At 44.8% G+C, this 21545-nt stretch overlaps 6 protein-coding genes across 11 annotated transcripts in view; 3 read left to right on the top strand and 3 right to left on the bottom strand.

Moving 5' to 3' along the window:
• The window catches only part of LOC9656447, a 2004-nt gene extending 1958 nt beyond the window's left edge, over positions 1-46 (bottom strand). Inside the window, exon 1 of the mRNA XM_024682871.1 lies at positions 2-46. The gene's annotated coding sequence lies outside the window, so the exon portion shown is untranslated. The remainder of the gene's footprint in view (position 1) is intronic.
• Positions 47-6502: 6456 nt separating this feature from the next.
• Positions 6503-7793, top strand: LOC9657191 (ferredoxin--NADP reductase, root-type isozyme, chloroplastic). The gene has a single exon (XM_002977638.2). The coding sequence runs from the start codon at positions 6780-6782 to the stop codon at positions 7689-7691; it is 912 nt and encodes a 303-aa protein (XP_002977684.1). The 5' UTR covers positions 6503-6779; the 3' UTR covers positions 7692-7793.
• Positions 7794-7985: 192 nt separating this feature from the next.
• LOC9656448 (probable inactive patatin-like protein 9) lies at positions 7986-10409 on the bottom strand. Of its 3 annotated transcripts, XM_024682837.1 has the most exons (10): positions 10213-10409; positions 9862-10168; positions 9341-9744; positions 9158-9281; positions 9024-9098; positions 8809-8926; positions 8673-8743; positions 8284-8608; positions 8173-8224; positions 7986-8121 (listed from the first exon to the last, which is right to left on the bottom strand). In XM_024682837.1, exons 2-9 carry the CDS (start codon positions 10156-10158, stop codon positions 8184-8186), a joined length of 1455 nt encoding a protein of 484 aa, XP_024538605.1. In that variant the 5' UTR covers positions 10159-10168; positions 10213-10409; the 3' UTR covers positions 7986-8121; positions 8173-8183. The 3 variants fall into 3 exon arrangements, with proteins under 3 accessions (XP_024538605.1, XP_024538606.1, XP_024538604.1); XM_024682838.1 differs by having other exon boundaries at positions 7986-8114; positions 9862-10409; XM_024682836.1 differs by having other exon boundaries at positions 9862-10408.
• A 215-nt stretch (positions 10410-10624) lies between these two features.
• LOC9657192 lies at positions 10625-14714 on the top strand. Of its 4 annotated transcripts, none has more exons than XM_024682777.1 (7): positions 10625-11073; positions 11177-13462; positions 13782-13856; positions 13948-14115; positions 14187-14452; positions 14503-14553; positions 14615-14714. In XM_024682777.1, the coding sequence occupies exons 1-5, from the start codon at positions 10879-10881 to the stop codon at positions 14370-14372; spliced, it is 2910 nt and encodes a 969-aa protein (XP_024538545.1). In that variant the 5' UTR covers positions 10625-10878; the 3' UTR covers positions 14373-14452; positions 14503-14553; positions 14615-14714. The 4 variants fall into 4 exon arrangements, with proteins under 4 accessions (XP_024538545.1, XP_024538544.1, XP_024538543.1 ...); XM_024682776.1 differs by having other exon boundaries at positions 14596-14673; XM_024682775.1 differs by having other exon boundaries at positions 14503-14673.
• A 59-nt stretch (positions 14715-14773) lies between these two features.
• LOC112349029 (serine/arginine repetitive matrix protein 1-like) lies at positions 14774-16390 on the bottom strand. The gene is made up of 2 exons (XM_024682608.1): positions 16269-16390; positions 14774-15965 (listed from the first exon to the last, which is right to left on the bottom strand). The coding sequence occupies exons 1-2, from the start codon at positions 16388-16390 to the stop codon at positions 15254-15256; spliced, it is 834 nt and encodes a 277-aa protein (XP_024538376.1). The 3' UTR covers positions 14774-15253.
• A 2422-nt stretch (positions 16391-18812) lies between these two features.
• Positions 18813-21196, top strand: LOC9657193 (protein DETOXIFICATION 16). Its single transcript, XM_024682869.1, has 9 exons — positions 18813-19193; positions 19505-20049; positions 20103-20189; positions 20240-20296; positions 20362-20600; positions 20654-20772; positions 20832-20918; positions 20970-21030; positions 21081-21196. Exons 1-9 carry the CDS (start codon positions 18861-18863, stop codon positions 21095-21097), a joined length of 1545 nt encoding a protein of 514 aa, XP_024538637.1. The 5' UTR covers positions 18813-18860; the 3' UTR covers positions 21098-21196.
• The last annotated feature ends 349 nt before the right edge of the window (positions 21197-21545 follow it).

Below are 21545 nucleotides of genomic sequence, written 5' to 3' on the forward strand. Positions count from 1 at the left end.
ATTCTGCCTCGAAGGCAGTCATTCTAACAGCTGATGCCCAAGTCTGGATCGCAGCATACTCGAGGCCACTCTGCAGCTCCCTTTCTTTCTCCATGATATAGTACTCAGCTCTGGTCCGCAAGTATGGGCTCAGAATCTTGTATCGAAACCCGTCCTTGTAGAAGCACGTCAAGTCCACCGGCTGATTCAGACGTATACCTCGGACACCTGTAGTCACCATTTTTAAGGCAGACGCCAGCTGTTCCTTGGTGGTCTGCAACCCAATGAACTTGTCAAACAGCTTGCTTGTATACGGTTGCTCGATCTTCTGTTTGAAACGCGGGGCGTCCCCTTCCACTTCTTCGTAGAACCGCAACAGCCGGGGCATCCCACCAGTTAGACAGTCAAGTGCTTCTAACCTGTATTCCGGAAGGCTTGACAGTCCAATCCATGTTTGGAGCTCATCGTCCGTGTAAGGACCGTCGAAGTCGAATGTTGGAGGAGGCTTATCACTGGCAGCAAATATTCTGCGTTCCCTGCTGTTGGTCGACGAAAGCTTGACGAGAATGTGGATACCCGACATTACTGCATCCAGTAGAGCCGCCTGCTCTTCAGGAAAGTTTTCAAACTTGTCCCAGTCGTCTACCACGAACAGCAAAGTATCCAATTGAGCCGCACAGCAGCGTTGAATCTCCTTCATGCTGTCTAGGGCAGCCAAACGCTCGTCACCGCCGCTTGCCACCAGTAATGCGTGCCGAAGGACGTGCACAGGCGAAGAGATGAACCGAGCGGCGCATAGGTACACCACTTTCCGCTTCAGACGCCCCAGCATGTAGCCAGCTATGGCGCTCACTGCAGTGCTCTTCCCAGAGCCCTTGGCGCCCTGAATCTGCAACTCAGCACCGGCTTGAAGCCCTAGCATCACTGCGAGCAGATCCTTGGCCCTGCGCCTGCCTATGTACCTGAATTCCCTTGCCGACTCGACGTTGTGATATTGCGTAGGTTGTACAAGCGTCTGGAATTTGCTTGTATCCCACAAGAAATCGGCATCGGCTGCTGGTACATCGCCATACACCGCCTCAAGATCGTTCAGGACAACCTTCGCCCGCGCAAGGAACGCAGAAGCGTCTTCCCAATCCGCACTCCGCTTCATGCCCTAAAACCCAGGGTTCCATCGGAGGAATCTCAAGCTGGATTCCACATCAGCAGGAGAGACAAAGAAAAGTGTTAAAAAAATTTAGAAGTCCTAGGTTATGCAGATGATCACGCCTGACACAGTTTGTTCTTGATCCGCCTTCCGCAATAGAAGTGGCCCCAGCATAGTGTCACTGTTTCTAACAAAGTCATGATCATGCTGGTATTTTTCGTTTGCTGTAGGTGCGGATTAGCAAAAGGTGCTTGGTCCTCCTCCCGCTGGCTTTGTGTTCACGCCAAAGCACAAGTCGAATGCATACGACAAGGCAGAAAACGGATGAGCAAGCTGCTTCGCATACAACGGGAGTTTGCACGCGTTCAGAGCTCCAATAGAATGACGCCAGCACTCTCTGTGCTGTGGAGAATCCATGAGAATAATCGTCTATGGATACGAGACGAACGGTAAAATTTTACATAGCAAAAAATAGCATGTCCACTGAGCGTTGGCGATTCCCGCTTTCAATGTCACTGGCTTTGGTGACTGGATGATTGTGAACTGAGGTTTACTCCTCTTTAAAAAAGGACGGGATCTGCATGGTTCTCGTTGTATCAATAAAGCTTGAAAAGGTAACAATTCCACTTGTCCAGGAGGATGATCTTGCTAACTTGTTCGAGGATTATAGTAAAACATAAGCATCAACATATCCCATGTAGGATATGAAATGGATGGTCCTAATTGGACCACATAGCTAGAAATTGTGCTTTTTATATGTCTTTTCCAAGTGAATCAAGACATTATCAATGAAGTCAATAACCATTTCTAGCATATTTTAAAGAACTTTATCCATCATCAGCTAAAAAGTTATTAAAATATTGTTTAAGCAAATTTTAGAATGGCCATGAATTTGTCAAAATCAACTTGTAAATTTTTATGAGAAATATGGTATCTAAGATAAATGATGTTCTTGGACCCAAACACGCACTTTGATCACTTCAACTTTAAATTAACTTCTACAACCGATCCAACACTTTACAAATATTATGGATATGTTCCTCCTACGTCCCCTTAAGTGGATCAAGACATTATCGATGAAGTCAATAGTCACCTCCGATATATTATAAAGAACTTTATTCATCATTTGCTAAAAAGTTGCTAAAATATTATTCAAACCAAACAACATTACAAAGCATTTGTACAAACCAAATGATGTATGAAAAGTAACATTGGGAACATCATTCTCAACTATTAACAATAGCTAGTACCAATAATCAAGATTTAACTTGGTGAATTAATGACTTTTCCCCAAACGATTTAAAAGATTAGCAATGTGAAGAAGAAGATACACATTCGAGATACTCATTTTGTTTAATGGCTGATAGTTGATGTAGAAGTAAATACTCTCATCAGGCTTCATGACAAAATAAGGTTCATACTTAAGAACTCTGCGACTTTCGGATAACACCCTTTTCCAACATTTCTTTGACATTTGCAAGTAAAATCTTAATCTCCTTTGACAATCGATGATGAATATAAACCTTGATTTGATGAGCATCCCCAATTAGAATAGAATGTCGTGTTGCAATCTTAACCCTAGATAACAAATCAAATTCAATACTCCTTCATGAGCCAGTCAACCATTGCAACATAAAGACCAACTAATAGATTTAAAGAGGGAATAGAAGAGCAAAACAAAAACATAAGAGAAAATAATAAGAAGATAAAAGTAACAGAAGCAAAAGTAGAAATAAAGAGACAAAGAGGAACAAAATTGAGAGGAATTGAAGAAATAGAAGAGAGTATCAGACAAAGAGGAGAAGCCTCAAAATTATATTTGACATGATTATGCCGCAACTAATTTATATCAAGGATGAAATCAAAAGTTTAATTCACACCACCCACAACGATTGAAACCCAAGCTTGAGATCACCCGCACAACTAGGTCCACCTACATATACATATGTATGGTTGTTGCCATAAAGAATGAAAATTAGCTTTACAGCACAATGCAAATATAGACAGTAACAGGTTGAGCAATAAAAAATAAACTTAAACCTATATCAACTAACATGAAGAGAATAATAGAAGACATTTTGTTATAGAAACAAGCTTATAAAGTAAACACTAAATAAATTAGTACCAAGTGAGCCCCTCCTAAAAGAAGGATGGAGGGGTCACTAACTTATTTGCACAAGAACCCTTCACTATTCGTATGACTCTAGAGGCATGTGGGAAATTCATACAAATGCCAAGCATCATCCTATGAGACACAAACTCTTAAGCCCCAAAATGGAGTTGAAAGGGTGCCACATGGTAGTGGCTAAAGTAGAAGCCAAATGAGAATAACACGTTTAAACTAAAAGTTCCAACTTGAAAAGTTAAGAGTGAAAGTGGAACTCCTAATAAAATGATCAAGGAATGAGCATAAAACAGGCAATAAGTGAGTCTCTAGAAAAGGGACACAAGAGAACTAACATATAACACATGAAAGAGTTCAAGAAAGAGTTCAAGATGGAGTTTGAGATGGATCTGAGATGGAGTTAAAAATGGACCCAAGATGGAGTCTAAAATAGAGTCCAAAATGAACCCGAGATGAAGTTTGAGATCAAGTCTAAGATGGAATTCAAAATGGACCCGAGATGGAGTTCAAGATGGAGTCTAAGATAGGCCTGAGATGGAAAACAAGACCAAGACCAAGATTAAGTTCAAGTCAGAGTCTAAAACTGAGTCCAAATACTAATACAACATATGGAGTGAAAGCCCAAAGTGATCGTCCCCCAAGGGGCTGTAAAGGGTTCCAAAAGTATAGTAGGGAGAGTGTGAGGGTTGAACTCCAATGGAATTAATTTGGCTAGAAAAGGCCATTGTGACTAAGGAAGGTTATACCTATATATTGGGTGATGATATAACAATTAGGTAGTCCAAGGCTAGAGTGAATATGGACAGATAAGTGGGGTAGCTTAATGAAGTGTTCAAGAGTCGGTAGTAGATCAAATGGTCAATTCTCCTAATCTAAGTGTGGGTGGGACTACCTACTTAGATACTTGGCGTGGCTCATTTGAACCTCACTCTAGCCATATAACTAGGCACCCAAAGGCAAAAGGCAGGGACCCACAAGGTTCACATAGGGCCACAGTATTTTGAGATGTTATCCCAAAGTCCCAAACTATGGAAAGGAAAAAAAACAATCTTTTTATATAGTGATCAAGGATGTAATCATATAGCAAAGAAGTCCTAAAGGTTAATGAGATGTAGTGGTTGGGCCTTCAAGCCCTAATCTAGTGGCAATGTTGGCAAATACAATTGGGGATTTTGTGGGGACCAAAAAAGGATGTTAGGGAAAGTTGTTCCCCATGTCTTCAAACATCCTAAGGATGCTAATAAGTGGTTCTAAAATGACCACTCATGAACGAATGGCCTAGTTTTTGAGAGACGAGATTATAATATGGGTGGTCTAGGACTACTAATAAGACAAAGGTAAATAGTTATGGCCTTAACATAATATGTTGATATGTCAGTAATACCTTTGAAGTGTTGATCATGAGATTGGATACATGGAGCATTTGGACAAGTGCAAAGGTTGAGTGGCATAGATGCTATTCATGAGGTTAAAAAGTCCCTAAGACCAGAATAAGATTTATGGAGGTTGTGAATGAGACTCTTCAAGTGGTCAAAGCTATGGTTAAATGGCTAAACTAGAGTAGAAGATTTAGTTGCTTATGCATCCTAAAAATGATAAATAGCAATCACTGTAAAGTGATCAAACTAACAATACACATCATCTTTAGGATTCTTGTAAAAAAAATTTGGCTAGATGCAAAGATTAGTAGTAAAATCAAAAGGAGTTATACCATACACTATAAATATTACTATCAATTGAGTTTGATTGTTCAACTGCAACCATATAGCATTAAGCAATTGCACCAATTATTGTTCTAGAGTTAAATGAGTAAGAGGGCATTGCTTTCTCAGGAAAATGAATGAAAAATAGAAAAAGCAAAAAAGAAGAAATTGAAAAAGCTACAAGGATAATGAAATCTAAACAATGCAAAAACTAGATCTAAACCAAAATCCCAAATCCAAGCAATCTTTAAGGACAATCAAAGTTGTCCCTCATCTCCACTAATATGAGTTCATGGAATATGGAAAGGGAATACAGAAATATGTATATCAATTAGCCTAAAAACCCTAATTTATGTAAAGGAACAAGTGGTCTAAATTAAAACCAATTTAAAAGTTATCAAAATCCCACTACACTAATATTACTATATAGCCGTTAATATTAGTAGATGGCATCATAGCCATATATCAGGACCTCATAACATGAAATAAAATAATTTGTTATCTTGATTTTTTTTTAATTTAGAAAAGTTAATCTAACTTTTATCTATGGCAGAAACTTAATTCAAATAAATTATTTTAAATATTATTATTAATTATTATTTAGGGTTTAAGGAAAGTATAGCTTTCTTTATTAATTTTTAATTTTTAATATTTATATTTCTTATTTTTTAAATAACTTTTATTTAGCATAAAATTACAAAAATATTAAAATTAAATTAAATTTTATGTTATTTTATGTATACATTAGTATATACATAAGCTGCTGAAATTTTTCATAATAAGCTTTTAACTTCTCAAGTAGAATAAACCAAGTGCAATATTTTATGGCCTGAAAAACCCTTATTGTTTCTTTATCCTATTATAAATGTAAAAAATGAAAATATAATAATTTCATGTTAGGCTTTATAATGTCATTTGGCATAGATGATTATCAAAAATTAAATATTTTTTTGAAAATGATATAATTTTCAAAAAACAGTTTAATTCCTTTTTATTGTGATTTTTTTTGATAAAATACTAATCGTAGCACTAAATGAGAGGTTAACCTTACAGTTATGTGAAAAGAAATTTATAAAAATTATTTTTGCTATATCAATTCTTGTGAACATGATTGATAATCCGCACTTATAACATACTGAATTGATATAATGCCACTAAATCTTTTAATAATAAAATTATCACTTTATATAAGTTTTTTTATTTTTGGAATTAAAATATATAAATTAATATTTTATAATTTCTAATAATATATTAGAAATTAAGGTTTCCATGAGAAAACCATTTGATGTTCCTCACTTCAGATTAATATCAACTTTGCTTCTTCTTCCTAGGATAGTTAGTTTCTTTGGTAATGGATTTGCTTATGCCACCATAATCCAGGCTTTCAAGAATGGGGGCTTGACATGGTGCAGCAAAAAAGGGTATTAATTGAATCCAGATCCAATGGTAACAACACATCTTGCAAACTATAGAAGTATTATGACATCTAGAAATATGTATTAATAGATATTTTCCTTACATAATAATTTATAATTGAACCATCCATGATTTCACCGAAGGAAACCATCTCGGTTTTGGTTGATCCTTTGGTGGGGGCAGTTCCTTATCCTTGCTAGATTTGCTTCTAGAATCTTTGGGAGAACCTTTCACTGTGCTAGCCTCCATCGTCGTCATCACAAACAAACTCCCCATCTGCAAATCCTACTTGGTGATCAACCCTAGACAAAAGGAAAATCAATTAAGTTTAAATGAGGAAAGGATAAAAGGTACTGACAAAGGTGAAGGGCCTTTAAAGTGGGGCAGTCCTCTGTTCTTAGGGTTCCTAATGAGGCGGCTTGTTCTTCCGCGAAGCTTGGAGCTTCTCAAGAAAGCGCCCACCAATCTCTACACGCGCAAATCGCCCTACATCGCCACGATCGAGTCCGTCCATCGCCTCACCACTGGAGAAAATGGAGGAGACACGTACCACATTGTGATCGACCATGGAGGCAACGTTCCTTTCTGGGAGGGACAATCGTACGGAATTCTCCCGCCAGGGACGAATCCAAAGAGACCCGGAGCTCCTCCTCCAAATCGCTTGTACTCTCTCGCGTCATCAAGGTATGGCGATGATTTGTCCGGGAGAACCGCGAGCCTGTGCGTCAAGAGAATCGTGAGCTATGATCCAAACGATCCAAACTCGACCATACCGGGGATTTGTAGCAACTTCCTCTGCGACGCTCGTCCTGGAGATCAAGTTCGCATCGTTGGCCCGTTTGGAAGCTCGCTACTGCTCAACGAGGAAAATCCTCGAGGAGCTCAGATCATGGTTGGAACTGGAACTGGAGTGGCGCCGTTTCGAGGATTTCTTCGCCGGATGTTCGTCGAGGAGGTGCCTTTCAAGTTTGATGGACTGGCGTGGCTGTTCCTCGGCGTCGCCAGCTCTAAGAGTCTCTTGTATCACGACGAGTTCGAGAGGATCGCGAGGGACTTCCCGAGTAGCTTTCGGTATGATCTTGCGCTGAGTCGAGAGATGGTGGATCGAAGTGGAGGGAAGTTCTACGTCCAGCACAGGATCAAGGAGAGAGGCAAGGAGGTGTTGGAGCTGCTCGAGAGTGGAGGACATATTTACTTTTGCGGGAGGGAGGAGATGATGGAGGGGATTCAAGAGACTTTCAGGAAGCTTTGCGGGGATTCTTGGCATGAGAAACTCTCTGGCTGGAAAAGGAATAAGCAGTGGCATGTAGATGTATATTGAGGAGGAGAAGAAAAACTCGGTAGCTTCAATGCTTTGCCTGAACTTGAAAGTTACCGAATCAAAATTTAATTGTTTGTTTCAAGAACGAACACTTGCTGAAAATCTGTATGCTGCAATGGAGTGAGTAAGAATCCAGCTTGAACTTAAAACTCACATCTTTGGGTTCTATTCTTCCACATCCTTGAAAATCCACCTGAAGAATCACCGCATTTTACTCTCACAAACGAACCATTCTAAACATCAACACTCTGGCGAGCTTCAGAGCTCTGCCTGGCAAATTCAGCAACAAAAAGAGTGAGAAAAACGTATGAACTTAATAAGTTACCAAATCAAAATCCTTTCAAGCCGGGGCGAAAAGTCCCGTAACTATTTCTTTCGCTTGAGTGTATGAAAAGAATAAGTCTCGTCTGAACTCTTGTATATCTGTAAACTGCAGTGGAGTGAGACGGGAAGCAAGAATCCAGCTTAAACTTAAACTCACATCTGTGTGTTCTATAACGAGCAGCGTCGGTCGTCAAATCTTCCACGTCCACCTAGAGATTCAGCTTCCGGGGATAAGAAAAGCATAAAAACAAACCATTCTAAAGATCACCGCTTTGGCTCCTTTGATGCTGGAGCAAGTGACTTAAGACCGGCGAGATGAGGCGTCCTAAATGCCCCGGCGTCGAGTCTCCTCCCTTGGGCTGCGCTCTATCCCCAGACGCCGAAGTAGAATGGAGCTTCTTCTGCTCTATCAGCTGGTCCGCAAACCACGACAAGCGCTGCTCATACGTCTCTTCCAGGACAATCTTCTCTCCGAAAGCATTTCGTGCCACGGCCTTTTGCATCAAGAGCTCGTCCGTGAGGCGTGTCAAGTCTTCGATGTTTTTCTGGCTCGCGCAGTCCATGTACGCCATGCTCTTAGGCAGGCCGGAGAGCTGCCAAGACGAACAAGACAAGAATAAGAAAACAAGCCATGTAGACTAAATGCAAAAAACGTGCCTGGATTCGCAAGTAATTGTCAGAGCAATCGTATCCAGCAAACGCGGATGACAATTGATAGTCCACAGTATCTGGATTTAACAAAGACACATGAGAGATGCGAGTTTCTAAGAGTTTCTAGCGATAATTCTCTTACCTGCGGTGCCGTCCATCATAATGTTGAGTAGAGGACGCATCCATCCTGCTAATCCCCATTTCTTGGCAGCGTCAAGCTCGTATCTTTCGTCGAGCTGGCCAGCACCAAGCGACAAGACCTGCAAAAGATCCCTCCGCGATTAATTAAGTACACGGTGACAAAGCCACCACACCATCTCTACGTACGAAAAAGCAAAGTTTTCTTTAAACAAGTACCATCACGTCTTGGAGACCAGTCGCTTCAGGGAAATCCGTGTTGTTGCTCCACGCATGAGTGACTGCAACAAGCGCCTGAAAGGCCAACAGCGAAGCCATTCAGTGGAGCAACAAAACTAAGAGGTGCCCGGTACCGGATTGTTTTGCACTACTGCTCCATCAATGAGTGTTGCTGAGACTTTACCATCCACTGAAGTAACATGAGCCGGACGAAAGTATGTCGGTGCTGCAACCGTGGCACGGCAGACTTCCCAAAGCCTGGAATGAAAATGAACAAACAAATTGTTTAAAGGCAAAAGACCAAGGTGGGGATTTACCGGAAGTTTTTGCTCTCGTCCTTCATGGCTGCCTGGCGCACAAAAAAGAAAGGAGTCGCCTGAGAGATGTCGAACGCCGTCACAAGCACCGGTTTGAGAGTGTCTCTCAGCGTAAGCTCCCTCCCGTCTCGAACGAGATAGTCCTTGAGCAATTTTTCCAATCTCCGAGGAGAGTACTTCGGCCTATACATCTGCCGCACGGAGAAATGAAAAGGATCGTACCATCTCCGCTGGAAGATATGGCGGCCGTTCACGGCGTAGAACCGGCAGCACTCCTGCGCCGTGAAGAGTGGCTCGCCAGCCTCGTCCGGTGTCGCGAGCATGAGAGCTATCAGAGCTCCAGTGCTGGTTCCAGCGAGAAGATCAAAGTAGTCACAGAGTCTAACTCTTGCCATCGTTTTCTCCTGAAAAGACAAGAGAAGTTCAACTTATATAAGTCCATAGCTATGGAAGAGGAACACTTCCAAGTGTTACAAAGAGAAAACTAAAGTTTTAGCTATAAAAGAAAGAAAGAAGTTTACCTGGAGAAATGCTTCCAGTCGACATAGAATTCTTGAGCCGATCAGTCCGCGCATCCCCCCTCCATCCAGGCTAAGAATGCAAAGCTTCTTTCGATTTTCGGGCTTCTCGGAGTGGCCATTTGCCGATATCATCGACCAAACGTCGTCAAGGTCACCAGGCTTACCATTTTGTAGGGCGTCGCCGACTGATTTCGTCCCGTCCAGATCCACCACGGCGGGATCGGAGAGAGCGCCTTCTTTGGCCATCTCCCCCAGCATTTGTGGAGGCGGTTGCGTGGAGCTCGAATTTTTCCCCATCAAGGGATTCCTAGAGTAAGTTTTACTAGGCGCTAGCTACTCGCGATTACCCACCTTGGTGAGATTAATCGATTGAATCGCAGCGGCTTGTTGATCGATCAAGAAGAAGAATCACTCCTCGCTAGAGAGCTAGGGCCGGTGGTCTTGGAAAAGAATGCAGAGAAAACGATCATCGCCGTTAAATGGAGGGAACACGTGTCAAGGCGTGACACTTGGCACAGTCACAGATTGACACGTGTTACGCTTTTACGCAGTTTTAGGGTTTAGAGATGTGACACGTGTCGGTATTTAAATGTGTGCTTCCAAGAAACTTGGGAGATGCTAATAGATACTAAGTATCCTTTTAATATGTCAAGCACTAGATTCGAACCCGACACCTCCAGTGCGGGCGGCACCCGCGCGGCACCGCAGCTCTAACCCTATATAACTAGGGCAGGGCTTTGCATTTTGCTCTGTTCTTCACAGGGCAGTCGAGGCACCTGTATCGTGTCTGTGGCTCCTCCTCTTAGGGTTTATGGTGTCCCGATGATCCAATCTTGTTCTCTCTCTTTTCCGGGGCGTCGTCTCGAAGCGCTGCTGCTGCTCGAGCGGGCGTCTAGGTCACCGATTTCATGCCAGGCAGTGGCGCTGGCGGCTGGAATTTGGTCGACAATGCGGCCGGGATTGGTGTAGGAATGATAGTCTGGTGGCCTGGCCGTGGAATTAGGGTTGGAGGGAGTGATGGCTCCAGACGGCGGCGGCGGGAAGGCGGACGTGGCTGGATTATGGATTGAGTTCGTGCTGATTCCGCAGAGATTGGAGGAGCATTTGGATGGATTGGCGAGCGGCAGGGCTTTGTCTCCCGGGCATGCCGAGCTTGTCAATATGTTTTTGGAGCAGGCTGTGGCGAATCACAAGCTGTCGAGGAAAGAACCGGTACGCTCTTCTCTGCATTGCATCGCATTTTTGTTGTGATATCTAGAAAATTTGCTGCATTGCTATGAGCTGACTGGATTTCTTCTCTCTTTTATCTTCGTAGGATCCTCAGGGCGGTGCTGCGGCAGCACCAGCACCATCGAGGGCTGCTAAAACAGCGTCGTTGCTCTGCGAGAGAGCGGTCAGGGTCGCATCGGCAGCACGGTTTAGCCTTGAGGACATCGAGGTACTTGTTCCGAGGCATCTCCAGTCGCTGCTCCTTAGAGCTTCGGTAAAGTATGACAAGGATAGGTCCCTGTTCCACGAGTGTAACTTCCATCGCTGGGTGATCCACAAAGCTCTAGCACCCGAGGCTTTGAGGCTTTCCATGGCGAGCCCGGCAGTTCGTGCTCGTGATGCAGCCACAGGTGAGCCTGCAGAGATTTTTCAAGATGGATTGTTGCCGGTAAGCGGAGAATCGGAACAGGAAGGCCCCTCGGTCAGGTTCTTGGAGGATGTTCTGGCTTCCGTGGGGGACAAGGTTGATAAGGTTGACAGGACAAAGAAAAAGGTGGGGAAGGCGGTGCCAAACGGGGTTGTGATGGATGGGCTGCAGGAGGATGGTCTGTGCCAGATCTTGTTCGACGTTGCAGAATCACACTTCATGCGGGGAAGGATAAAGAAAGCACACGACCTGTTTAGCAAGTGTGCCTCTCTAGCAGATGGTTACGAGTCGTCCCCTGTCCCTGAAGACCGGCTTCATGGGTTTATAGTTGCTTGTAGAGCCGTGGCTAGTTCAGGAGCAGTGCAGCACCAGACAGAAGGAGACGAAGTGGAAGCCGTTCTCATTTGCGAAAGAAGCCGGGTTTCGAGTAAAAGAAAGAATCAAACTGTGCTTTCCGATCATTGCAATGGGGTGAACGAGGAAAGTCCTCATAAGAAGGTGGATCATAGAGTCAAGCAGAACGGTATTAGTTTTGAGAGCGGCCAGGATCATACGAAACAGGTTTCGAATGGTTACAGAGCGAAGCTGGGACAGGATGCTGTTGAAGATAAAGGTCTGGTGAAAGTTCTGGCTGATGATGTCTTAGCCCATCGCTTGCCTTGGGAATACTGCCTCTCTCTGGAAAAAGACTTCACACTGCCTGCATCAGTCCGTTGTAAAGTTGCTGCGTGCAACATTCTGCGAAGGGTGATTGAAGGAGCTTCTTTCGATTCGTTGCAGCGCTTTAGTGAACAGTTCCAGGATAACAAGGAGGCTGTACAGTTCTTGATGCAGCTTGTGTCCAACGTCAGTTCGGAGGTCAGGGATTCAGGTGGAGATGAAGACCTCCAATTGCTACCACGATTGCAGCAGTTCACCGTCTACTTTTGTTGCACCCTCGAGGAGTCTTGGTGCTGGAAGCTGGTCTGCAAGAAAAAGTTGGTCTCCCCTGAATTCATGTCAGACAGCAAAGAGGGGGAAACGGTCTCTCCACCTGACAAAGGGGAAGCTGTAAAAAGTGGGTTGATTCTTCTAGACATTCTACAGGGTGGTAATTTAGCTTCGGTCGAGCACGCTACTTCGCCAATATTTGAAATGTCAGCTGAAAGTATAGCGAAAGCAGTGCAGCTAAGGGCCTTCGATGCTCTGGACAGAGGAAAGGATTACAATCTGGCTAGGCAACTGTATGATCTGGCCAAGCGCATTTATCCCGAGGCAATCGACAGTGAGCTCTTCCTATGGTTTGTAGATAGGACAGGTGGTGGCGGTGATAGTCTTGGAGTGGCCTTACCTGAAAGGGCCGAAGGATATCTCAGCAGTGACGCCGTAGTGTACATTGTGGTGCGGATTGCTGATGAGGAACGATGGTCTCTAGTGCTGGAGCTTTGTAGCTGGGCTCAACGGAGGCAGTTTATGGATCACAAGGACGTTGCCTCAGTGTTCAGGGAAGCAGCAATCCTTGGCGTTCTGATGCCTATGTGCCTTGGCCAAACGCATGCGCGGGAAGACGAAATCCTTCGGAAGTTCGAGGAGTTAATGACTTTGTCTTTCAGCACGAAAGATGGGTGTTTACTTCCGGGGATGAAGGTGCTGCCAGTCGTCTCCAAACTTTCCAGTGTTCGAGTTTTGGAGGTTGTGGAAAATCTCCTAGCAGGCTGGATAAACAGATGGCACGCAACACCGCCGGTAGAATTGGCAAGATATGGCGCCTTGGCTCGTATGGCTAGCGCTGCTGCGGACTCCAAAAGTCAAGCTCTCAGGACATCTGGCGACTGGGGAAAGATGTTTCATTCGTTGCTACAACGGCTGCTGGAACTTTCGAAAGGCACAAGGGACGACTCCCGGGGCTCTCGATGGCTACTTGGTCTTGCGGATCTCGCATTTGTGGATCATGCGTACCTGAGCTCTCTACAATTCTATCTAGAGGTGCGTATTCTACTCTCTCTGCATTTACGTAGGGTGGCTGTGCTTGAGTTCAGTGTGCATGCATCCATACTTTATTTGTCTAAATCTTTTAAGCAGCGAGAGGGCGGCTTGGGAGAAAAAAGTTTTGACGGTCTTTTTTCCAATGGTGGTTTCCATCACAGGAATCTTTTTTCTTGTCATTAGCTTGCTCGCTTCTGAAGGCTCTGGATTGTCTCCTGGAAGGCTGTGGTGAATGCAGGCATGTTAATTTTTCCTTTTTGTGTTGCTAGTGCTCCAGTTGTTTGCTGAGCTTCCAAACGATGACTGTGCGCTTTTGTAGGCCGGCGCTGTTCGGAGTAGCTTCTATTGCGATCGGGTGGCATCCATGGCCCGTGAATTCTTTACTCCTTGGGTGGTAAGTGCTATTTCTGGTTGACATTTTTGCATTATTTTTGCCGCCTGTTGTGCGTGCTATACAGTTTTTTCTGATGCTAATGCTTGATCAGATAACAAGAATGATTGCTGCGTGCAAGGAAATTGGTGCACAGTTACAGGCTGCCATTCTTTGTCAGTGTCTTCCTGATCCAGACTATGAGTCTGCCTTCCAGATTTTACAGGCGAATCCGCTCATTGTCGATCAGGACGCTGCATTGTACTTCGACTGTGTATGGGAGGTGAGTATGTTTCTATTTTTCTCTTCGCATGTAGTCACAAGATGAATGACATGTTGTTTTTCTACTTCTAGATACCAATACTGGAGCTGCTCGTTCACATGCACGCAAAGGCAGGTGACCGAGCACGCGTTAACACTCTTATAAGCTTGCTCCAACAGCCTGCTCTGAATGTGCATAATCCAGCCTCAATAAGGCAGGCGCACATTGCTGCCATGGAGCAGCGGTTCCTCCAGAGGCTTTACGCGGAACTGGTGTAATGTAAACTATCTTCTTCGCGCTCAGAGGTCCAGCTTGAATTTGCGGCACTCCTGATGCTTCCGAAAAGAGAAACTCTCAGGTACTTCTGAGCCTCTAATAGTAGAATGCTAAACATCAGTTTGCTCGCAGGCTTCTTACTGCTTCATATAGCTCTAAACATCACAGGAGCGGCCATGGCAGGTACAGTTCTGCTGGCTGCTGATTTTTTACTGTAATTTCCAGGTTTCTTTTTAATTTGTAGCTATAGATCTGGACCGTTGGTTGACTGGTGCCTCTCCGCTACGAAGAGACGCACTTGTATACTAGTGTGGACTGAAGTTCCCAGTGTACATAGGGACAGGAGAAACAATGGCAGACTTGGCCGAGAGAACTACTCCCAGTCTCGAGGAAATAGCTCGAGTGGAAGTGGAAAAAACAGGACAAGGAGGAGATACAGGGACAGGGACAAGTGCTGCCCGAGAGCTCGAGTATGGTGAAGTCTTCAAAGAAGAAGAAGTCGCTAGCTCGTCGTCAATGGCTTGTCAATCATATGTTCCCGACGATGTCTGGGTACGTGTTTTTGAGCGGCTACCGTGGGCAGGGGTGGTCCGTGCTAGAACAGTGTGCAAGCGCTGGCAGAAGCTGATCGAGTCCCCTCACTTCGAGCAGGCAGTGTCGTCGCAACCTCCGTGGCTGTTCGTCTCCACGACACTGGACGACACAGTGAAGGACGACCTCCATGCCTACGACCCGGAAACGGATAGGTGGTACAGCGTCCCTCTCGACTTCCTGGTGAAGAACCACTCGGGACCTCGCTGGACGGTGGTCTCGAGCACCGGCGGGCTGGTTTACGTGATGCAGGAGCCGTGCAGGGACCTGTTGATCGACGTGTTTAGCCCGATCACGAGGAGGAAGCGAACGGTGGCCTACTCGGGATACCCGCGCTCCCGCGAGCCGGTGACGCCGGTGGTGTGGACGTTCCTGGGCGACGATGCGTCCCACTCGCGGTGCCACCACTTGCTGGTGGCGTCGAGCTGCGACGGCTGGGGGACGCGGCTCTACTGCCCGACCGACTGCGACTGGGAGGAGGTTGGCGAGGGGCATCCAAAGCTGCGCGACTCGAGGGACTCCAAGTACGCGTGCTCGGTCCGGGACGAGAAGTTCTTCGTGCTGGTGGAGGACGAGATCGACGCGGGGGTGGATCCGTATGGGTTTGAGCAGATCGAGTACCGGATCGTGCTGCTGGGATTCGACGCCGCGGAGGGGTTCTGGGAGGAGTACAGTATGTTCCCGTTTGAGCGGGCCGAGGACGCGGTGATCGTGGAGTTCCACGGCTATCTTCACTTGGTGGCGGCGTCGTGCGAGTCGGACCGGCTGTGCATCCGGGTTTACAAGTTTTTGGAGAGGAAGAGGGATGCGTGGGTGGAGGTGACGGCGACGAGCGAGCTGTGCCCGCTGAGCTTTGGATCGCGGCTGGGCTTCTTTCAGCTGGCGTGTGCCACGGCCGGGGATTTGCTCTACGTTGTGGGCTACTGCGAGGACTCGGCGCTGGCGGGGGTGTGTGACTTCTCCGAGGGATCGCCGAGGTGGAGGAGGATTTCCAGCGTCCCGTTTACGACGGTGGGCTTTTGCTTTTGCTGCAGCAAGAAGATCGATTCATCGCATTTCTGGTAGTCGCGATTTTTTAAAAATAATTTTAATCAAGATATTTGATACCTTTTGATACAATCAAACTCCAAATAAATTTGATATAATTACATGAACTTATTTGTAAACTTAAAACTACAGATAAGTATATTTACCATTTATTATTTATATTTGGATTAAAGTTTTTCACCCATAAAACAAAACAGGATTATACAGGACAGACCCGATGCAGACCCACTATTTTGAAATGTTTTCATTGTAGAAGTTACATTCTTGACTTTGCGTAGTCCTCTGCGCCAAATGTACCAAACAATTCACACCAGAGTTTTGGCGCTCGTTCTCTCGAGTTCTGTAATGCCGCGGACTTTACTCGTGAGCACCCCAACGCCATAACACCGGTGGTCCGAGAGTTCTTGTTCCAGGAAATCCTCAAGTTGATTGACAAGATTGCCTAGTATCTATCTTACTATAAAGCCATGGGGTTGCCATCCTCTGTGGAGAGAACTTGGCCTGCAAAGAAATTTCATGCTAGCGGGAAGATACACTAAGTTAAACTGTTGCTGAAAAGAAAGTTTCAAGAGAATTACACGATCCTGTTGTAGCAAAGAATATATTTTGGAATTATAACATGATCCAGATTGGCGATTTTATAATGCTCCAAACTATAATATCTACAGGACGTGCCAGCAATCAACTCCACATGGATTCTGCAAGGGTGTTCTGAGGATTGGAAAGGTGTTGGTCTCCATGAATGAAGAGAATTTTGCTAACAAAGGGAGCTGGAGTTAACTGGATGGCAACCTTGTTGTACAATCAGAACTTTAAAGTGATATGGACGTACAGCGTCTATTGTAGGAGGCCTTGCTGATTGGGACTGGCCTTGTTTGTAACATAATGGTATTCTTACAGTAAAAATTACTGAGGAAAGATTTATTTCTCGAGGAAGCTTCAATCAGAGACTTGATGTTGCACTGATACTACCGAAAAGTAATGATATTTAGAGTTGAGCCTGGTGACAGGAAAAAAACAATGTTTAGTGAAGACAGAGATCTCTTGAGCTTGGGAGTTGAAAGCCCCCAAAGAAACTCAAACGATCAGCTGGCACAATGTAGGAAAGAAAAAATGAAAGAAAACTTACCAGAAGAATGCACCACCAACTTCAGAAAAATCGAAACTTGCTCGATGAAAAACACTCCATCCAGTTGGAAACACTCGTCGCCCTTTCTGCTCCACATTCTAGTCTCGTATATATGAAAAGTCAGTAGATTTTTCTTTAGCAAACACTTTTAGGCTCAGTCTAGCAGCAATTAGTATTTGATAAAGTTTTAAAATTGCAAAATTTAAGTTAACTGCTACAACATCTGCTATGTCAATGGTGAAATCCAGGCTTGCTGAACCATAAGGTCATTCTTTCCCCATCAGTATTTTCCACTGTAAGAAGACCATTGTTTTGCAAGCACAAGGCCAGTGCCAACCAACAAGGCCTCTTACAATAGAAGCCGTATGTCCATATCACCTTAAAGTTCTGATCATACAAAACAAGGTTGCCATCCATTTGCAGGCGAACAAAACATCCAGCTCCAGCTCCAACCGTGCCAAGATCCCAGACTGGATGACTCGTATCATCCTTCATAGCATCGCCTTTGTAAACCACAAAGTTGCAATCGTTTTGGATCTTGGCAAAATATTCCCCATTGGTTGAGACCAACACCTCTCCAATCCTCAGCACACCCTGGTGGAATCCATGAGGAGCTGATCGCCGGCATGTCTTGTAGATATCACAGTTTGGAGCATTATAAAATCCCCAATCCGGATCATGTTGGAACTGATTAATATTATAAACATTGGTAATGTTGTTACTAGACACAATTTTTGGATCGCCCAATTCTGTTGAAACCGTGTCTACGTTATTATTCCTTTCAGCAACTGTGTAGCTCATAGTGTATCTTCCCTGGATGACCTCAACACTGCCATGAAGATGATTCGCAATATCATGCATCATGATAGCGAGGAGCTTCCTGAAATTTCTTTGCAGGGCAACTGCTGGAGCCTGGATTCCCACTGTGGGAAATATACTGCACATAATTTCTTTGTACCAAGGTCTCTCCAGCTCTCCCCAGAGGATGGCAACCTCTGCGAGCCTACCATCTCCTGTGGGGAGATGCATCATTATAAATCCCATCTCTTTGTAGTAAGATAGATGCCTTGGTATGCCATCAATCAGCTTGACGATTTCCTTGAACAAGAACATTCGGATCCCCGGTGTTATGGAATTGGGGCGCTGATGAGTAAAATCCGCAGCGTTATACAACTCGGGAAGAGCACAGAGGGAGAGAAGTATTAGCAAGAGCATGAAACGAGAAAATGCCATAGAGTTGCCTGTCTCATTGCATGAGTCCTCCTGAGATTTACTTAAAGAGAACTGCGGATATAAAGGAGAGAATTTGCTTTTGGATATGCGAGCACCAAAGCTCTGGTGTGATTGCTTGGTACACTTGGCTTGAAAACATATTTTGCTTGTACCTTAAATCGGACTAGAATTTTCAACACTTGTAAGCATATCAAGCCGACCACCTGTTTTGTCCAGCCCGAATTCCCTAGTAAAATCTAAGAAGAGTAGCAGAAAGTCATAGGTTCGAACCCTGTCCATCGCGCCAACTACTTTAAAGGATCCAGACAAAAGGAAGAAAGGAAGGAAGAACTCGTGTATGGCAGGAACTCCGATTAGTGATATCGACAGGGTATGTGCTCTGCTCTTTTGGAAATTCTAATAATGCCACTCTTGGGCATTGGAATTGTAGGGTTTTAAGCTCGAGAAAAGGCGGTGGAATTGGCGCCTAGCGCAATTCTTATTTTAGGTCATGGCCGCGGATCTTCGCGTGGCGCTGCTGCCCGGCGAGGAATCCACACCATGCACAGAGAGCTCCGGATCGGCGGCGCCGGCGCTCAAGAATGACGATCGCAAGGCTGACAACGCCAGAGCATTGGATTGCCTCGAGGAGGAGGACCGATTGGTGCTGTGGGAGGAGGTGAAGCGCCAGTGCTACATTGCGCTGCCGATGATCTGCGTCAATCTCCTCCAGTTTTTGATCCAGGTCACGTCGGTCATGCTCGTGGGGCACTTGGGGGAGCTCCAGCTCGCCAGCGCTTCCCTCGCCACATCCTTTTGCGTTGTCACTGGCTTCAGCTTCCTGGTACGTGTCGAAATTCGGCGAAATTCGAGAGCTAGAGCATTTCAACCGCATAACTTTTGCATCATCGCGAGGAGATTTTTCGTTTTCATTCTCGCTTCCTAGTGTGTTCTTCGTGTGAAGCATGTAAGTTGGAGTTTCCTATTTGATGTTTGAGGGTTTCTTTCTGGTACGTATGGCTCACATATGCTTCCTTGTCCTTTAGTTTATCGTCTTGACTGGTTATTTTGTCCTCCCAGTCAGCCTTTCAATGTGTATCTATCGTGTCAGGGCGTGTCGCTCACAGTTTTGTTGTTGACACCTTTTTTGTCTAGATGGGCATGGCAAGTGGTATTGAAACTCTTTGCGGACAAGCGTTTGGAGCACGGCAGTATCACTTACTTGGCATTTATCTACAAAGAGCTGTTGTAGTCCTCCTCATCCTATGCGTACCGATTGCCGTGGTGTGGCTCAACGTGGAACATCTTCTCAAGGCCCTGGGACAGGATCCGGTCATCTCTTACAACGCTGGGATCTACGCTCGATGGTTGATCCCGGGACTGGTTGCCTACTCGGTTCTCCAGCCGCTTGTCAAGTTCCTACAGACGCAGAGTGCCGTGATCCCGATGATGTTGTGCTCGCTGTTCACGCTGAGTGTCCACATTCCACTGTGCTGGGTTTTTGTCTACAAGCTTGAGTTTGGTGTCAAGGGGGCAGCCATAGCGGCGACTTTTTCCAACTGGCTCAATGCCATACTACTGGCGAGCTATGTCAAGTTCTCGAAGACATGTCAGAAGACGTGGACCACTTTCTCGGCGGAGGCTTTTCAAGACTTCAGAGGCTTTTTCCGGCTCGCTATACCTTCGGCGGTTATGATCTGGTAAGAAAGTGTTTATGGTTTAAAGCAGTGCTGAATTTTTCGTGTTCTGGCAGCTTTGAGTACTGGTCGTTCGAAACTCTCGTACTTCTTTCCGGAATTTTGCCCAACCCTCAACTTGAAACGTCAGCTTTCTCGATTATGTAAGTTTGTGGGAAACTAGAGTTTGTGGTCCTCATCTCTTCTGTTGCAGATTAAACACATTGTCTCTGTGCTATATGGTTCCTTATGGCCTGAGTGCAGCAGCAAGGTAGGAGAATTGACTCAAAAAACCTTTTTTTTCCTTTGTAATTTTATAAGTTTTTGCTTTGGCAGCACTCGAGTGTCAAATGAACTTGGAGCTGGGCACCCAGTGTCCGCAAAGACTGCAGTATGTGTGACAATTAGCGTTGGACTTTTGGATTCCTGCCTAGTTGCTACACTGTTGCTCTCGACGCGGAACGTCTTGGGATATGCCTTCAGCAACGAGGAGGAGGTCGTCAAGTATGTAGCAAGCTTAATGCCACTTACAACACTCATAAGTGTTCTGGATCCTATTCAAGGGATTTTTTCAGGTCCTCGCTTGTTGTTTTAAGTTTTTCTCTAGCTAAACTTTGATTGTATGCAGGTGTAGCTAGAGGCTGTGGATGGCAAGGTTTAGGCGCCGTTGCAAACCTTGGAGCATATTATATTGTGGGTTTACCATTGGGATCAGTTTTGGCTTTCTTCTTCGATCTGAAGGGAAGGGTATGTCTGACTTTCAAAAGCTATCCTCGTGCATCTTAGTTTTCTGACTCTCTTTACAGGGTTTGTGGATTGGAATAGTTTGCGGCATTGCAACTCAAGCGACTCTCCTCACAATCGTTACCCTCTCGACAAACTGGCAAAAACAAGTGAGGAAAAGAGCTACTGAGGTCATGATACTAACTTTTAACATCTTGCAGGCTCGAGAGGCTTGGGAGAGAGTGCATAGAGAAGAAGAAGGTCTGGAGGAACCTAAAACAGGTAACGCTAAATGCAAATCATCTGTTTGATTCATCACTTTTTGGTTTCAGGATCTCAACACTGTTGAAAATATGGGAACTTCGAAAAGAGAACGAAAGGAAAACCAGTGATTTTGTGCGTGAAATTGCATTTTAATTTAAAGAATTGACGAAGTGTCTACTCTGCCCTACTGCCTATGTGGCAGCTCTCTTGTTGCAAGGTGTTATGACTTACAAACAGGTCAACTCGTCATGTTTTCCCCAAAAAGTGTTTGCCTTAAATAATGATTTTAAAATTATTATATAAAGTTTTTAAAACTGTGAGGTCCAAGTGTACAGTTATGATACTATATACTAATATTAGCATAGTGGCATTTCTATCAGGAGAGTTTCTGGATCCTCCAATCTTCCCGAAACTATCGCAAACCATATGGGTTTTGGTAATTGTTAAATTGATTTCTACTCATAGTTAGGGTTTTTGGGCTAATTGATATGCATATTTTTTGTATTCTTTTTTTATATTCTATGCATTCAGAT

Source organism: Selaginella moellendorffii, unplaced genomic scaffold, assembly GCF_000143415.4.
Source record: "Selaginella moellendorffii unplaced genomic scaffold, v1.0 SELMOscaffold_35, whole genome shotgun sequence".
Lineage (NCBI taxonomy): Eukaryota > Viridiplantae > Streptophyta > Lycopodiopsida > Selaginellales > Selaginellaceae > Selaginella > Selaginella moellendorffii.

Excerpts from the sequence above, each read along its gene's own strand:
- LOC9657192 (XM_024682777.1), top strand. The coding sequence starts at position 10,879 with ATGGCTCCAGACGGCGGCGGCGGGAAGGCGGACGTGGCTGGATTATGG. Across the intron at positions 11,074-11,176 it reads AGCTGTCGAGGAAAGAACCG|GATCCTCAGGGCGGTGCTGC; the intron begins GTACGCTCTTCT and ends TTATCTTCGTAG. Across the intron at positions 13,463-13,781 it reads CTCTACAATTCTATCTAGAG|GCCGGCGCTGTTCGGAGTAG; the intron begins GTGCGTATTCTA and ends GCGCTTTTGTAG.
- LOC9656448 (XM_024682837.1), bottom strand. The coding sequence starts at position 10,158 with ATGGGGAAAAATTCGAGCTCCACGCAACCGCCTCCACAAATGCTGGGG. Across the intron at positions 8,744-8,808 it reads TATGATGGACGGCACCGCAG|ATACTGTGGACTATCAATTG; the intron begins GTAAGAGAATTA and ends TGTTAAATCCAG. Across the intron at positions 8,225-8,283 it reads GCATCAAAGGAGCCAAAGCG|GTGGACGTGGAAGATTTGAC; the intron begins GTGATCTTTAGA and ends CTGAATCTCTAG.
- LOC9657191 (XM_002977638.2), top strand. The coding sequence starts at position 6,780 with ATGAGGCGGCTTGTTCTTCCGCGAAGCTTGGAGCTTCTCAAGAAAGCG.
- LOC9657193 (XM_024682869.1), top strand. The coding sequence starts at position 18,861 with ATGGCCGCGGATCTTCGCGTGGCGCTGCTGCCCGGCGAGGAATCCACA. Across the intron at positions 19,194-19,504 it reads TCACTGGCTTCAGCTTCCTG|ATGGGCATGGCAAGTGGTAT; the intron begins GTACGTGTCGAA and ends TTTTTTGTCTAG. Across the intron at positions 20,773-20,831 it reads TCTTCGATCTGAAGGGAAGG|GGTTTGTGGATTGGAATAGT; the intron begins GTATGTCTGACT and ends CTCTCTTTACAG.
- LOC112349029 (XM_024682608.1), bottom strand. The coding sequence starts at position 16,390 with ATGGCGTTGGGGTGCTCACGAGTAAAGTCCGCGGCATTACAGAACTCG. Across the intron at positions 15,966-16,268 it reads GACTACGCAAAGTCAAGAAT|AACGGGACGCTGGAAATCCT; the intron begins GTAACTTCTACA and ends CCCACCGTCGTA.